The sequence below is a fragment of the Colletotrichum siamense genome, assembly GCF_013390195.1.
Source record: "Colletotrichum siamense strain Cg363 chromosome Unknown KSG_Cg363_contig01, whole genome shotgun sequence".
NCBI classification, from domain to species: Eukaryota; Fungi; Ascomycota; class Sordariomycetes; order Glomerellales; family Glomerellaceae; genus Colletotrichum; species Colletotrichum siamense.
The window spans coordinates 4,833,187-4,848,386 of record NW_023501014.1 but is presented as its reverse complement, the minus strand read 5'-3'; the positions used below and the strand labels follow the sequence as shown (position 1 = coordinate 4,848,386).

The 15,200-nt window shown below is 54.1% G+C and overlaps 2 protein-coding genes across 2 annotated transcripts; one reads left to right on the top strand and one right to left on the bottom strand.

Annotated features, from left to right (window-relative positions):
- Positions 1-357: 357 nt before the first annotated feature.
- pol1 (DNA polymerase alpha catalytic subunit) lies at positions 358-4,988 on the top strand (the record flags this gene model as incomplete). Its single annotated transcript, XM_036633052.1, has 5 exons — positions 358-649; positions 708-811; positions 863-1,856; positions 1,912-3,200; positions 3,252-4,988. The coding sequence occupies 5 exons, from the start codon at positions 358-360 to the stop codon at positions 4,986-4,988; spliced, it is 4,416 nt and encodes a 1,471-aa protein (XP_036502542.1).
- A 1,668-nt stretch (positions 4,989-6,656) lies between these two features.
- Positions 6,657-11,536, bottom strand: tif471 (Eukaryotic translation initiation factor 4 gamma; the record flags this gene model as incomplete). The annotated part of the gene is made up of 4 exons (XM_036633051.1): positions 6,657-6,768; positions 6,825-7,177; positions 7,232-10,882; positions 10,952-11,536. 4 exons carry the CDS (start codon positions 11,534-11,536, stop codon positions 6,657-6,659), a joined length of 4,701 nt encoding a protein of 1,566 aa, XP_036502543.1.
- Between the last annotated feature and the right edge of the window lie 3,664 nt (positions 11,537-15,200).

The window sequence follows — 15,200 nt, the reverse complement described above, 5'->3', positions numbered from 1 at the left end:
CGTGTCACGCAGGCCACTGACGTTTGGGCCGCGGGGGCCAGGCCTCTTGCACACCCCACATACTTGTAGTGGACCAATTGGCCCAGTTCAATTAAGCAGAACGCGTCGCAAACACGGACGCGACTTTTCTCAACACGCGCCGCCCCTTGCAACGGGCCAAATTATAGTGCCTAGAACCCCGTCCTTTGCGATTTCCGCTCACAACATGCCTGTTTCCACCCTCTAATAGCCACGCCGAACCGCCAACAACTCATTTTGCCCACGGTCTTGATTTTGTTCGCGAAACCATGAACTAGACACCTCTTCTACACACTTTCGCTCTCTGATTGATATCTTACAAAAGAAAAACCACCCACCATGCCGAAAGCCGACAGGCGCTCGAAGCTCGCCGAGCTTCGGGCTCTCCGACAGTCTGGCAAGAAGGGCAACTACGAAGTCGAGGACGTTTCCGAATTGTACGAGGAGGTCGACGAGAACCAATACAAGAAGATCATTAGGGACCGTCTGGACCAGGACGACTTCGTTGTCGACGACAATGGCGAAGGCTACGCTGACGACGGCCGAGAGGAGTGGGATCGTGCCCCTCAGTATTATTCGGACAGTGACGAGGATGTGACTGTACAAGGACGCGGCAGGCCTAGCAAAGCATGTAAGAAAGCCTGACCATTCCCATCATTCGAGTCTGGACAACAGCTAAAAGCAAGTAGTAAAGAAGCAGCGCGAGGACGAGGTAGCCAAGCGAGACGCAAACGATCGAGACATTAGCGAGTACTTTACAAAGGGTGCTGTCAAGACACAAGCAAAGCCAAAGGTTTGCATCAACGAAACTGTGAGACGAACTATATGGTAACCAGGTCAACAGGTAGCGAAGACAAAAGAAGATGACGCCTTCCTTGCCGACTTACTTGGCGAGGTGGACGCCAACGTCCCCGCACCCGTCTCAAGATCTGGGGGCAAACGCAACAGATCCCCGGAACGGCGAAGAGCCCGCGTGCTCTCTCCCGCGCCAGAGACTAGACGGCCCTTGACCAAGAGACCCAAGACCGTAGACGACCGACTTCCTTCTCCGACCATTGACGACTCGGTGCTTGACGATGGCTACATGCCGCCTATGGGCGACGATAGAGAGGACAGTCCGATCGTGGAGGCTGCTGATATTCCCATGTCTGACCCGGCACCATCATCGCCGGCGGCAAAGGTAGCTCAGCGAAAGGCCCAGATCAAGGCAGAGCCAAAAGACGATGACGATGACGATATGATGGAGGTCGCACACGCCGGTACCATCACCACTGCCAGCGTCAACATCGCCGGATCGAGACCTCCGAAGAAGCTGATCAAGCCGGAGCCGTATCCTTCGCCTCTGAACTCGTCCCCTGCTAAAGCACCCGAGCCCACGGTGGACTCGTCTGCTTGGAACTTCATTACTGACCAGCTCAACGTCGTCAGCAGCTCACCTGCGGAGGCGAGAACTGTTGGTAAGATCGACTACAAGGATGCTGTCGAACCGGATGGCAGTCTCAACTTGTTCTGGACAGACTACACTGAGGTGAATGGCAGTCTCTGCCTCTTCGGTAAGGTCTTAAACAAGAAGACCGGGCTGTATGTCAGCTGTTTCGTAAAAGTCGACAACATCCTGCGCAAGCTGTACTTTCTGCCGCGCGAAACAAGAGTGCAAGGCGGCGAGGACACTGGGGAGGAGGTCGGGATGATGGACGTCTACTCTGAGATTGATGCCATGATGACCAAGATGAATGTTGGCATGTACAAGATCAAGGCTTGCAAGCGCAAGTATGCATTCGAACTGCCAGGAATCCCCAAAGAAGCACAGTATCTCAAGTGCCTCTACCCGTATACAAGTAAGTCACCAGTATGAAGGCTTTGGCGAACGTTGGCTGACTAGAGGGAAAAAAGAGCCCGTGATCGATGGATCCGCTACTGGAGAGACCTTTTCGCGCGTTTTCGGCACCAACACCGCTTTGTTTGAACAATTCGTTCTCTGGAAAAACATTATGGGACCATGCTGGCTCAAGATCAACGACGCCGACTTTGGCGCCCTCAAGAATGCCTCTCACTGCAAGCTTGAGGTCTTAGTCGAGCACCCAAATATGGTCGCCCCGCTGAGTGACTCCGATAACCTTGATACGCCTCCCCTGACATTGATGGCCTTGTCCTTGCGTACCGCATTCAATGCTAAAGCCAACAAGCCCGAGATCCTCGCCATCAGCGCCAGGATTTACGAGAAGCTGTCATTAAATGACACCACTCCCGCCGAAAAGCTTCCCTGCCGAACCTTCACACTTATTCGGCCGTACGGCACGTCGTTCCCGCTTGGGTTCGAGACAATGGCCAAAGAGCGCAAGAGAGGCCTTCTCAAGACGTTCCGTCAAGAATCTGAAATCCTTCAGTTTTTCCTAGCGCAGCTCGATGTTGTTGATCCTGACGTTATCTTGGGACATCAATTAGAAGGCGTCGACTACAGTGTGCTACTCAACCGTCTACACGAGAAGAAGACACACCAGTGGTCTCGCCTCGGTCGTCTCAAGCGGTCACAATGGCCAGCTTCTATGAACAAGGTCGGCGGCAATGTATTCGCTGAAAGGCAAATCATGTCTGGTCGTCTTCTCTGTGATCTAGCCAACGACGCCGGAAAATCTGCCATGTATAAGTGCCAGTCTTGGAGTTTGACAGAGATGTGCAGCCTCTACCTATCGGGCAACAACCGCCGTCAAGACATTGATAATGAAGCGGCTCTCAAGGGCTGGGCTACTCAAAACAAGGATGGCATGATGAACTACATCACTCACATGGAGACCGACACACATTTCATCACTGCCCTTGCCCTCCAAGTCCAGCTTCTGCCTCTGACCAAAGTCCTCACCAACTTGGCTGGTAACTCCTGGGCGAGAACTCTCACAGGTACTCGTGCCGAGCGGAATGAGTACATTTTGCTGCATGAGTTTCACCGCAATAAGTACATCTGTCCCGACAAGCAAACTTTCCGGGGCAGAATGGCCCAAGAGGATAATCAAGAAGAGGAAGGCGAAGGCAAGAAGAAGGACAAGTACAAGGGAGGTCTCGTCTTTGAGCCCGAAAAGGGTCTGTACGACAAGTTCGTTCTCGTCATGGACTTTAACTCCCTGTATCCCTCTATCATTCAGGAGTTTAACATTTGCTTCACGACTGTCAACAGATCAGCAATGGTAAGCTAACCACATCTTCTGGAAAGGCGACAATATCTAATCATTTCTTAGAACGAGGACGAGGACGCTGTGCCCGAGGTTCCCAAGGACCAGGACCAGGGCATTCTGCCCAGACTAATTGCCACTCTTGTCAGTCGAAGAAGACAAGTCAAGGCTCTCATGAAGGACAAGACCGCCACTACGGAGCAGCTTGCCACCTGGGATATCAAACAGCTTGCGTTGAAGCTCACAGCCAATTCCATGTACGGATGCTTGGGCTACACCAAGTCTCGTTTCTACGCCCGTCCGCTCGCAGTCTTGACCACGTACAAGGGTCGTGAGATCTTGCGGAGCACCAAGGAGCTTGCTGAAAGCAAGGCACTTCAGGTCATCTACGGAGACACTGATTCCGTCATGATCAATGCTAATGTCGAAAATGTGGCGGACGCGTTCAAGGTGGGCCAGGAGTTCAAGAAGGCAGTCAACGAGCGATACAGACTTCTTGAGATCGACATTGACAACGTCTTCCGCCGTATCTTGCTACAAGCCAAGAAGAAGTACGCCGCCATCAACTTGGTTGAAAAAGACGGCAAGTTCATCGAAAAGATGGAGGTCAAGGGTCTAGACATGAAGCGTCGCGAGTACTGCACTTTGTCCAAGGAAATCTCCAGCAAGATTCTTAACGAGATTCTTTCCGGTGATGAGACAGAGGTGTCTATTTCCCGTATCCATGAGTACCTGAGAGAGATCTCTGGCAAGATGCGCGAGCAGTCCGTCCCTCCCCAAAAGTACATCATCTTCACCCAACTCGGCAAGGCTCCTACAGAGTACCCCAACGCAGACTCGATGCCCCAGGTTCAGGTAGCGCTTCGGGAGATTGCTCGAGGAAAGACAGTTCGCCGTGGTGACGTTGTTTCGTACATCATCACCGGTGATCCTCAGAGTTCCGATCCTGCCCCGAAGAGAGCATACCTTCCCGCCGATGTCATGAAGGCCGACTCTGGCCTCTCGCCTGACGTCGAATGGTATATGGGCAAGCAGATCTTCCCCCCTGTCGAGCGTCTATGCGCAAACATTGTGGGCACGTCAAGCTCTCAACTTGCAGAGTGCCTCGGGTTAGATATTCGCAGGTACAAGTCGGTGCAGGATGGTCATCAAAGCTCTAGCAACGACATGGAGATCCATCCCCTTGAGTCGCAGATCCCCGACGACGTGCGGTTTGCCGAGTGTGCGCGTTTGTCTCTGCGCTGCCGCACCTGCAAAAAATCGTTTGTGTTTGAGGGTCTCCTCGCCCAGCCTGACCGTGTGTCGGCTTCGGGTTTGCTCTGCGATTCGTGCGACGCAACCATTCCGATTATGTCCATCGTGGCTCAAGTCGAACATGCCCTTCGCACGCAGACTGCTCGCTACTACGAGGGCTGGCTCGTGTGCGACGACACGGCTTGTGGCATCCGCACTCGTCAGATGAACGTTTACGGCACCCGCTGTCTGGGACCCAAAGGCCTTGCGCGGGACTGTCTCGGCCGCATGCGCTACGAGTTTACCGAGAAGGCAATTTACAACCAACTGGTGTACTTTGCCAGCCTGTGGGACGTCGAAAAGACCAAGGCCTCGGCCGAGAGTGGGAACGACCTCTCCCGCGAGGAAAAGGACAAGATATTCGCACTTGCCGAGCATAACCGCGTCCGGTTTGACACCGTCAAGGGCGTGGTTGACAAATATCTCGACAAGTGCGGCAGGCAATGGGTCGCCATGGACACTCTGTTCGCGAAGCTGGGATTCAACAAACCTCTTCTTACCGCCGCATAAGCCAGACAACGAACCGCGAAATGCAATGATGATGAACCGGACGGGATCACTTTAGAATGAAGCTTGGTTTGGACAGTAGGACGAGGTTTCGGGGAGGGGAGTTTGTTTGGCTTTCTGTATACATTGCTCTCTCCTGCCTGGCTCAACAGTGGCGGGTTTTCAGATTGTCGAGCCTGGCGTTTTTGGCAGATTCAAATTTGGGCAGTTGGGCACGTATCGATTCGATGAACGCATGGCATTGGTCTTGGTATTGCAAGAAGGCCGATTTTAATTTACATCAGTTGTGTCTACTCAAGTAGAGCCTTTCGAGCTTCCGTTTGCATGTTGTGTTCCCTCTCACTTCGTTCTACAGTTAGTACTACCATATCAACATACTGCCATTACTAGGCTCGTCAGCCCCTCTCTTTACATCCTCGACACCTCCTCGTCTGTCGATGGTTGGGAGGCCAACGACGGCGCAGCATGAGGGGAGGGGGGGCAGGGTACATCAGGGCTGGCAGGGGTCTGTCGACAAATGAGGCTATTTTCGAAGGATAAAAAGCCCTCATGCACGACGCCACCCACATTCACACATGCGTTCACACGCCATAAAGACAGGGCTATCAGTAGTCAGTAGACCGCAAGGCAAATACGACACATGGGGGGATTGTATGAACTGTGTGGTCTTTTTTTTTTGCTGGTCCACTGGCTGGCTCTTGCCGAATTAAATGTACAAAGTCAGAAGAAGTATTAGGTCCTCCGCCCGGTCCGATTAATCCCGCCGATGTCTCATCTTTTTTGCCCTATTCATCCTGGCTCGAACCCAGGAGCCAAGCTGCCGTTGGCGACCGGCAACAAGGTCCTGACGTCCGTACTTGGAACTGGGCCAACCTCTTTTTAGAGAGGGTGTTCCGTGACCAGACAGTCTCATTGCCCTCCCAAAACCGGGGGGGGGGGGGGGAAACCTCACTTCCTTTTCCCCCAAACTTGTTTCCATGCAAAGTGTTGTTGGGTCTCCGCTGTGAGAAACCAGCCAGTGGACAAGCCAATGCCAAAAGCAAAAGTAAAATAGAAAAAGACGAAACCCTCTTCTGAACATTCCCAGAATCCCCTTTTCTGCATAACAGGAAATCACGACCTGGCCGAAGCTCCCCATTGTATGCTTTTGTTGAGTGCCCTCATATCCGCCTGGAAGGTCAGCGTGCTGGCCAGGTCATACACACATGAGCTCTCCATTGCTGGATGGACCCTCCCGAGGTCGTCTTCTTTCATTCGTGCATCTGGCATTTCCATTCGCCCATGTCCCATCCCTCCAAACATAGCCAGGCACAATAAAGATGACCCATAAAGCGTCGTGAACTCGTATTAGAAAGGAATAGAAACACATGTTGAGAAACGCATCGGGGGATGCGTTGTGGAGTTGGGGAGGGGTAGGATGTAGGAAAACGGACGTCTGTGGTCCGAAATTGAGAAAACCTCTCTTCCTTACGAGAGGTTCTCTCGGTTGCGAATCGTCTATGTCGGTATTCTTCTCGAGGTATCATGGTCCGCAGTAGTAAAGATCAGGGTAACTTTTGAAACACACGAACTGTGAAAACCCTTGTGTAAATGCACCAAAACAACCCCCGCCCCTGTCTATTTGCTGAAATGCAACGACTCATTGGAAAAGGAAATACTCAGGGTCTCTCCTCATTTGTCTCCGCCGGCAGCGGAGCTGTCAGGAACGGCCTTGGACAGTGCAGGCGATGCCGCAGTCGAGGGAGGAGAGGCTGGGTTTTCGCTGTCCAAATTGGCGAGTGCGCTATTGACTAGTGAGATGTTGACCAGAAGAAAAAAGGATCATGATTGTTATCTTACCTGAAAGCGTTGGTGTGCTGAGTGGTAGGCGGTGTGCCGGTGCGGGAAGAAGCACCAGAGTCCTCGCCAGGGCGGCCGAGGGAGCCGCCAGGGCCGAGTCGGCGGCCGCTGTTGCTGCGCGAGGCAAACATGGACGTAGGTCCAAGAGTGACATTGCCGCTGGCGGCTCTGCTGGTAGAACCCTTCAGGCGGCGCAGGTCATCCATACCAACCTGGTTGGAAGCAGCTTGCATGTAGCCAGACGAAAAGTTGCGGGAATCGCCACGACCAAGGTTGGGACGACCGCCAGGCCCCCCACGCTGGCTGCCGCTGCGCTGGTTCTCCTGAGCCTTCTGGATGGCAGCAGCCTCAGCCTACATTTTTGTTAGCCTCCGTTTGAGCATTTCGGGAATTACTGATGTTCTTACCTCGGCACGGATCTCCTCCAGAGTCTTTGGGCCCTTGTTGGCCTCCTTGGAAGACCAACCAGACCTACGGAGGTCAATGACGTCCATGAGCATGAACTTCAATCTGCTGGCGAGCTCGGGCATGTCGACCATGTGCTGAATGCGTTCGAAGTAGGCATTCATCAGCTGCTTGCCCTTGTCTGATGCATCGAGGTTGCCGCCAATTGTTCTCAGCAGCTTGGAAAGAGACTCAATCTCTGCTTCGTCGGGCACGCCCTCGTAGTCAACCAACTTGCGTACACACTCATGCATGATACGTTCAGTCAGCATGCCGAGCTTGTATAGCTCACCAATGAACTGAACCAGACCAAGACCACGACGCTTGGCGGCAGCAGCAATGTAATATTCGTCGGACAGCATGACAGCCTCTCCGGTAGCCTTGTCCTTCTCGCCTTCCTTGAGCTCTGGCAAGTTGACCTTCCAACCACGCTCGAACTCTTCTTGACAGCGGTTGAGCAGGTACTTGCGGAACAGAGCACCGCCACTAACAACAACACCATTCTTGTCCTTGATGTTCTCGTCGCGAATCTCGGCGCTCATTGTGTCAAGCATGCGCTTGCAGAACTTGGCGTACATTGAGGCCCAGTGAGCTTCATCAGTCGCCTTCTCAAAGGTGAGCTGGATAACCTGGCGAAGGGTGCGGCCGTCAGACTCGTCCTTGGACTGGCCCGCAATGGCGAGGATCTGGTCGGCAATCTTGTCGAACTTCTCGGGGGTCATCTTGTTGAGCGCGGCCTTGACCTTACGTTGGACCATTTCGGGATCCATGTGGTCTGCAGCAGCACCGCTACCGGCGGCACCACCCTTTCCAATGCTGGTAGGCTTCCAACCGGTAGCGGAGACCGCGATAGGCTTGACTTCCATGCCCTGCGTAAGAGGCATGGTCTTAGCTGCCTGCGCCTCCTTGACGTTGAAGTCGTTGCGTCTACTACCACCTCCTCTTTGAGAACGAGTTCTAGGCGAGTTGGGTCCCATGTTGGAGGAGGAAGGCGTGCGAGCCATCTGTCCAGCGACAGGGAAGGAGGGACGGAAGTTGCCCATACCACCCATGCCGCCTGCGCTCATAGCAGCATTGGACATGGCGAAGCGTTCAGCAGAAGTTGTGCCTCTGACGTTGGGGTTCATGGGGCCGCCAGGGGCGCCGAACTTGCCCATCACTCCGGCAGCAGAGCCGCGTTGAGAGTTTCCGCGGCCAGATCCAGCACGGGGAGTAGAAGCGGAACGGGAGCCATCGTTGTCACCAATCAAAGACTTGACCTGTTGATGGAATTCCATGGAAGGCTGCTCGGTAAAGACCTTCTGGAACTGGAGCAAGAACTGAGCGTCGTACTTGAAGGTCTTGCCCTTCTTGGCGACAGCGGCGTTGAGTGCGGGGTTGGGGGAGCTGATTCCCGCAGGGTAGGTATCCTGGTTGATAACTTGCAAGAAGCGGGCAGACTTGAGTGACTGGAGAGCGGCGCTGGGCTGAGGCGGCTCGACAGGCTTGGTGTTGAGGGGGGCGAGGTTGAGAGGGGAAGGCTTGGCTCCACGCTTCTCGGTAGGAGTGGCCTTGGGCGCAGACGCCTCAGTAGGAGTGGAAGCCTTTGAATCGCCACCAATGCTCAGGGTAGAGAGCTTGTCGGCGACGTCGCCAACCTTGGCAGGCTCGTCGGGAAGGTCTCCTGACTTACTCTTCGCAAGAAGCTCGGCAACAGAGGGGGCAGAGGAGGCACCCTGGGCACGCTTCCTCTCCTTCTCCTCCTCAAGACGCTCCATCTCACGTTCAGCCTCGCGGAGCTTGCGATCTTCGTCGGCAGCGTTGGCCTTCTTCTTCTCCTCCTCGGCCTTCTTCGCAGCCTCCTTTTCGATGGCCTTCTTCGCGTTGTATTCCGCAGCCTCCTTCTCGCGACGAGCATCCTCTTCTTCCATCTCCCTGATCATGCGTTCCATTCGTTCGTCCTCGGTTTCGGCCTCAGCGACAGGTTCGGCGGGCTTCTCAGCCTCTGCCTTAGCCTTAGCCTCAGCTTCGGCCTTGGCGTCAGCTTCAGCCTTGGCCTTCTCTTCTTCCTGAGCCTTACGCTTGGCCTCGGCAGCTTCTTCCTCGGCCTTGCGAGCCTCCTCCTTGGCCTTCTCCTCAGCTTCAGCCTTGGCCTTAGCTTCGGCAGTCTTCTTCTCCTCCTCGGCAGCCTTCGCCTTGGCCTCGGCCTCTTCCTTAGCCTTATCCTCGCCACCCTTGGTGGCTTGCTGGATCTTGGCTCTAAGCTCGTCCTGGATCTCGCGAGCAGTCTTCGGGGTGGCTTGGCTATCGTTACGGACATGGGATGGCGTCGCTGACTTCGGTGGAGGGGTAGGGGTAGAAGTCACAATCGGGGGAGTCTTGGATTGCTGAATGCTTGGAGCAGGAGAAGACGGGGTCTTCATGCTCTTGAAGTCAACAGCCTCACCCGCAGCATTCTTGATGACGATGGCCGCGCTCTTCTTGGGGCGAACAAAGTTGTTACCGACAACCATTGGGGTCTTAACCTGAGCATTTTGAGGCTGGGGTGTACCAGAGACAACAGGCGCGGCCGGTTGACCAGTGCTTGAAGACGGCCGTTCCGAGTGCGAAGATGTACGTGACATGGCAGTCGGAGCAGGCTGGTGGAAAGGGGGAGGCACAAACCCAGGCTGGAAGGCCGGGGGAGCGCCGGGGGGGGAGGGCATGTACCCCATCTGGTTGTAGTAAATGGGTCTGCCGTAGTTGTCGAACTGGCCCTGAGGGGGAGGGTATCCGTACTGTTGCTGTTTCGCTTGAGTTAGCAATCTCTCGTAATTACCAGTTTCGGGCGAAAGATCAAGAGGAACTGGGGGGAGCGCAAGGAAAGATTCATCAGGCGCCATCGGAAGCTGATCAGCGAAGTTAAATTCGCCATGCTCTGGGAAGTAGCCCGGCTGGAACTCGTTGTGCGGCATGTTGCCCAGATGATATCGCTCATGATCAGTCACCCAGATTTGCTCTTCACGCCGACTGTGGCGTCGAGGTCTGTTGACATTCAATTGCGACTCATGTGACAAGTCTGCATGCCGAGACTTCTGGGACGACTTATCCCAGTCACGACGCTGATTCTTCCGCTTATTCTTGGTAGATAAAGTAGACGAATTGAAAGACGGAACATAAACATCTGGAAAGGAGGAGGGGTGCTGTACTTGTTGGGGCGCCATGTTGGGTGGCGGGTAATAGTGCTGAGGCGGAGTGGCCATAGGCATCGGGTGCATCTGAGCCGGAGCCATGTTCGGGGTTCCTGGCTGGGACTGGGCCAGAGCCGGGCTTCGGGTCGGCTGAGGCGAGTTCGGGTAAGGCATCGTACGTCCGGGATGGAAGGAAGGGGGCATGGCACCGCGTCCGCGACCGTTGCCGTACTGCTGGCCAGGCGGGAAACCCATGTTGGCATTGTAGGGAGGGTGCTGCGGGTTGAAGCCACGGCCTCGGCCGCCCTGAGGCTGGAAACCTTGACGGTTTGGGCCCTGGTTAGGACCAACAGGCCCGCTCACATCGCTGTGCTGAGAGACGCCCGATTCTCGTCTAATATGAGAGCCAGGCTGGGCGGGCAGAGCGGCCTGGGACTGAGGAGTGGAGGCTTGTCTCATGTGGCGCTGCAGCGGGTAGTTGTCAGCAAGGGTACCAACGACGCATGGTCTATACAGGTTTGATGGGTAACTTACATCGCCATCGCTTCCAAGACTGCCAAATGTCATCGCCCCGGAGTGAGCCATACCAGAAGGAGGGCGGCCACCGCTAGCGGAAGGCTGAGGAATAGGCGAGGGAGAGTGCGCAGGAGAGGGCACCCTCTGATGAGCTCCAGGGATGGGGATAGGAGCCGCGGTAGACTGAGGAGTGCTGTGCGCAACAGCGGGTGAATTGTAGCCAAATTGGATACCAGGCTTGGAACCACCGACGGGGCCACCGTTGGGAGCGAAGCTGTTGGGACCGTTGGCAAGAGTGACGGAGCTCTTGCGGCTGTGGTCAGCCGCGTTTCCGTTCATGTTCGAGGAACCGTGGGCGACTGCTGGGGCAGCAGGCACAGCAGGAGTGATGGGGGGACGTCCATTTACAGGTGACGGAGCAGACGGCTTGGCATTTTGCGCAGAGGAGCCACCGACCACCACAGGTGGGTTGGATCCCGTCGCAATCAGCGGCGTGGAGGCTTGCTTCTTGTTCGCACCGGCAGCGGACGCATATGAAGGAGCCGAAGTCGCAGCAGAGGAGTTGGGCGCCGGGTTGGACTGGGGGCTGGCAGTCGAAGTCATATGTGGAATCTCGTCGTTGCGCGTGCGGAAAGAAATGTGCGTTGATAGAGATGCTTTTCTCGGTCGAGGAAGCGTCGGCGTCGGGGGATGATGTGTAGGTTGCGAAAAGACGACGATGTGGTCGAACTTGGCGCAACTGATACGATCGCTCGGATACCGAATCTCAGATTCGACGGAGGGGTCTTGGGGCGCAGAAATCCAAGAAGTGAATGACTGTGGTGCAATAGTTCGATCTATGAATCGTCGCTAGGATGATTCAGAGACAGGATCGGATCGGGTTATGGTCGATTCGGTCCGTTGACTGGGTTGCGAAGGACTGTTGTCGTAGATTCCTTGACGGAAGGAACGAAATATCGCTGGGCGATGGGGGGTGGGAGAGGGGAAAATACAACGATTTTCGGCCTTCGCAGCGGTCGGGAAGGAACCAAAGAAAGGTATTCCAAGCGACCGGCTGTATTAAGAAGAGGGGAGAGTTATCTTCTGAAGGGAAATACAGAAGAAACCTGCTGATGGAAGAAAGGGTCTGGTGAGGAATTATCCACCTGGACCAATTTTGGTGTTTGTGGTGAGGGAAGATTTGAAAGAGGAATCGGCCAAAAAAATTTTGGGCGGCAGATATTATGGCGTGGACCTGGGAAATCGGAGGAGTGTGAGGGAAAGACCCAGGAAGGTACCTTTCGGAGGTACCTCACCATTAAGCCCGCGCCTACGGCTCACCTAAAAGCAGATTCGATACCTCACGTCGCCTGTGGGAAGCCCAGATTCACTACCTTACCCTGTGTGAAAAAATAGTGGGTCCATAGACACCGTGTGGACGACACTGGACAGGGTGAATCACAGATGTCCACGAGAGTTGCTCTGGCAGTCGACGTCTCCCAGTCCCGTCGCCCGTTGTCCAATCCACCTCGATCTAGAAGGGTCCCATCTGCTAAGGACTCACTCATTCATTCTCTTACGCAGTATGGTGGACGGGCTGGCTTGGGCCATATCAACGCCCAGTCACTGACGAGCCAAAGAGCCATGGAGGGCAGAGCGACATGCCCTGGGCGACAGGACGGGGTGACCACCTGGACGACCAACCGCCAACACCAACACCAACACCACCAGCCCAGGACACCTCATACACAAAAAGACCATTTACCCCAGGGCCCCCAGTAGCCCCGTTTGGCGGAACGACAGTGCGTCACTGGCCATATCTCTCGCTTATCAGCACGGTAGGAGACCCGCATTTTTCACGCACAAATGACAGTGCGAATTCCTCATTGGTGAATGCTGTTCTTGCTGTTCCCTGCCCGCCCAGGCGAGTGATTGATTGGAACCCCAGACAGGCACTTAGGTACCGCGGTAAGATAGGCAGCTACTGTGTTCATCATGAGACCAGGACAGAATACAAGGTGGTGCAGGAGTGGGATAATTTGGGTGCGGTACTACGGGTGGGTAGGCTTCTATCGATATGAGGCAAGAGGAAACAAAACTCGAAGCAGTGAAGTTATTGAGTGATTTGTTTCTTTGGTGCAGCGGCAGAGGCTCGGCTTAAACCCAAAGTTTCCCTTCGCAGGTCCTCCCTCCTTTTTTTTTTTTTTTTTTTTTTTTGTCTTCCCCCTTCCTCCCCCAAATCTGCGGTCCTTCCTGCTAACAGCGCAGATGAATTAATCATCACTGCCGGTAACGGTCGGGCAGCTGCGCTGTGGTTGCCTACTTATCTATGCGTGCACTTGAAGCAAGGTAAGGTAGGGGAACAAACGCCGCCTCATGCAGAGTTCCCAGAAACCTGTCGGAATGGACAAACACATTGGTCTTTGCATCTATCTGTACCGGTTTGTGGTTCGTTGAGCAGATGAATTACAGGTTATTCTTGGATCAGCCTTCTTTCCCAGAGTTGTCTGTCCTACGGGGTGCCTGGGCAGCGGAAGCACAAGCTACTCAACTACCTTAGATACTCATGGTACCTACCTACCTATCCGTACATTACCTACCAACCTTACTGCGCAGGCGGGCAGCGTGCGAGCCCACGCCAGCCTCAAAATGCCACCTGCCTTACCGACAGTAGTCGTATCTCGCACAGATATGTATGATGAACTCCCAGGTGCTCTCCTCGTTGAGTAGGTACTGAAGGTAGGATAGATATGCCGTCTGTAGCAGGAGCTGCCATTCTTGAACGACTGAAATCCCCTAAGATCCCACGTCGTAGCATTATATGGACATTTGGCCGGGGTGCTCGCCAGTCAAAACCAGCATGCAAGGGCCGGCAACCGACGCCACCAAATCCGTGGATGTCGGGCCAGATTACTTGCATGCCTTTCCCCAAGGTCTGGTTCACCTGGGCTACCTTAGCTCGGGGTACATGGAGATACAGAGCACGAACCACCAACCTCCATTAGCAATATTGGCCTCACCTCAGTCTCTCAGGTTATCCTCAATATGATCCTTAGGTAGTGCGGTTCCAGCCCGACCATGTGCTTCAGGCCCAAGTTCCGATGGTGCAGCGGGTGTCAGTCATCGTTGAAGCGAAAAAGGAGACGGTGTTTGGTTTCCGCGTGTGTATCCTGATCATCGCCGTCCACTCTGGCACAACTCGGGTAGGACCCTTCTTTCATGGCAATTAGCCTTGTTGTTATTTTTATTTTTATTTTTATTTTCTTATTGCTTCTGTCCGTCTTGCGCTCAACATCGTAAACCATAACCGAAGTTGGTGAGGATATGTCGTCTCGAATAGTTTAATTCTCGATACTGTCTGGTAGATTGCTTTTACTGTCCCTTCCTTCTTCCCCCTCATGCATGGCCCTTTTCTTCTTATTTGCCTGTTTCTTCCCCTTTCTTGGATGCGATGTCACCTGGGCTGTGTGTCGGGAGGTCGGCAAGACTGTGTGGAAGTGCGAATTTTCAGGTCAGCCGGTGGGTCAGGTCACAGCTACGGTGCACCACAGCACCATAGGTACGGATACGTAGGTAGGTAGGTAGAAAATTCAGTCTTTGAGGAAACTGTCGGGAGCTCAATAAGAAGTTGGAGGAGTACCCTTCCATAACGTACCGATCTGCCCGAGACCGGCAGTTTGGTATGAAGATACGAACATCAGATGTTCGTTGCCTGTTGCGCTTGTGTCTTGGACAGAGCCTCGACCACAGAATGCTACCTAGGTGTCTTACTAGAAACAGGTAGGGTTGACAGAGACAGTCATAAAATGCACTACAAGCAATCATCCCCATCCGCTATCAAGTAGGTAGGTTCCGTACGGAGTATGCAGTAGTAGAGTTGAGTTTGCACTGCAAGAGTGCCTCATCTTCTTGCCATGCAATGCCAGCCAGGAAAGATGAGAGGTGTTTGCTGCCGGGAGCGGTCTCCCATCCCAAACCTACGCCGTCACTGATAGTCTGATACTTAGGTGCCAGATGCCAGACGTCCGTTCCGGTTGCAGGTACAGGCTACGGAGCAACATCACCTCGGTCTGCAACGTGCTGCAGCTCTGAAGCCTGAAGCATTGTTACCGTTACCTGACCTATCCCCATACAGCCCTTACACGCACTCACGGCGGCACCGGGGAAGGGACAGTGAGGGAGAGAGGGACAGAGAGGAGTGAAGGGGAGGGGCACCCAAAAAAGGGAAAAAAAAAAAAAAAAAAAAAAAAAAAAAAAAAAAAAAAAAAAAAGAGCCAGCAGAACAAGA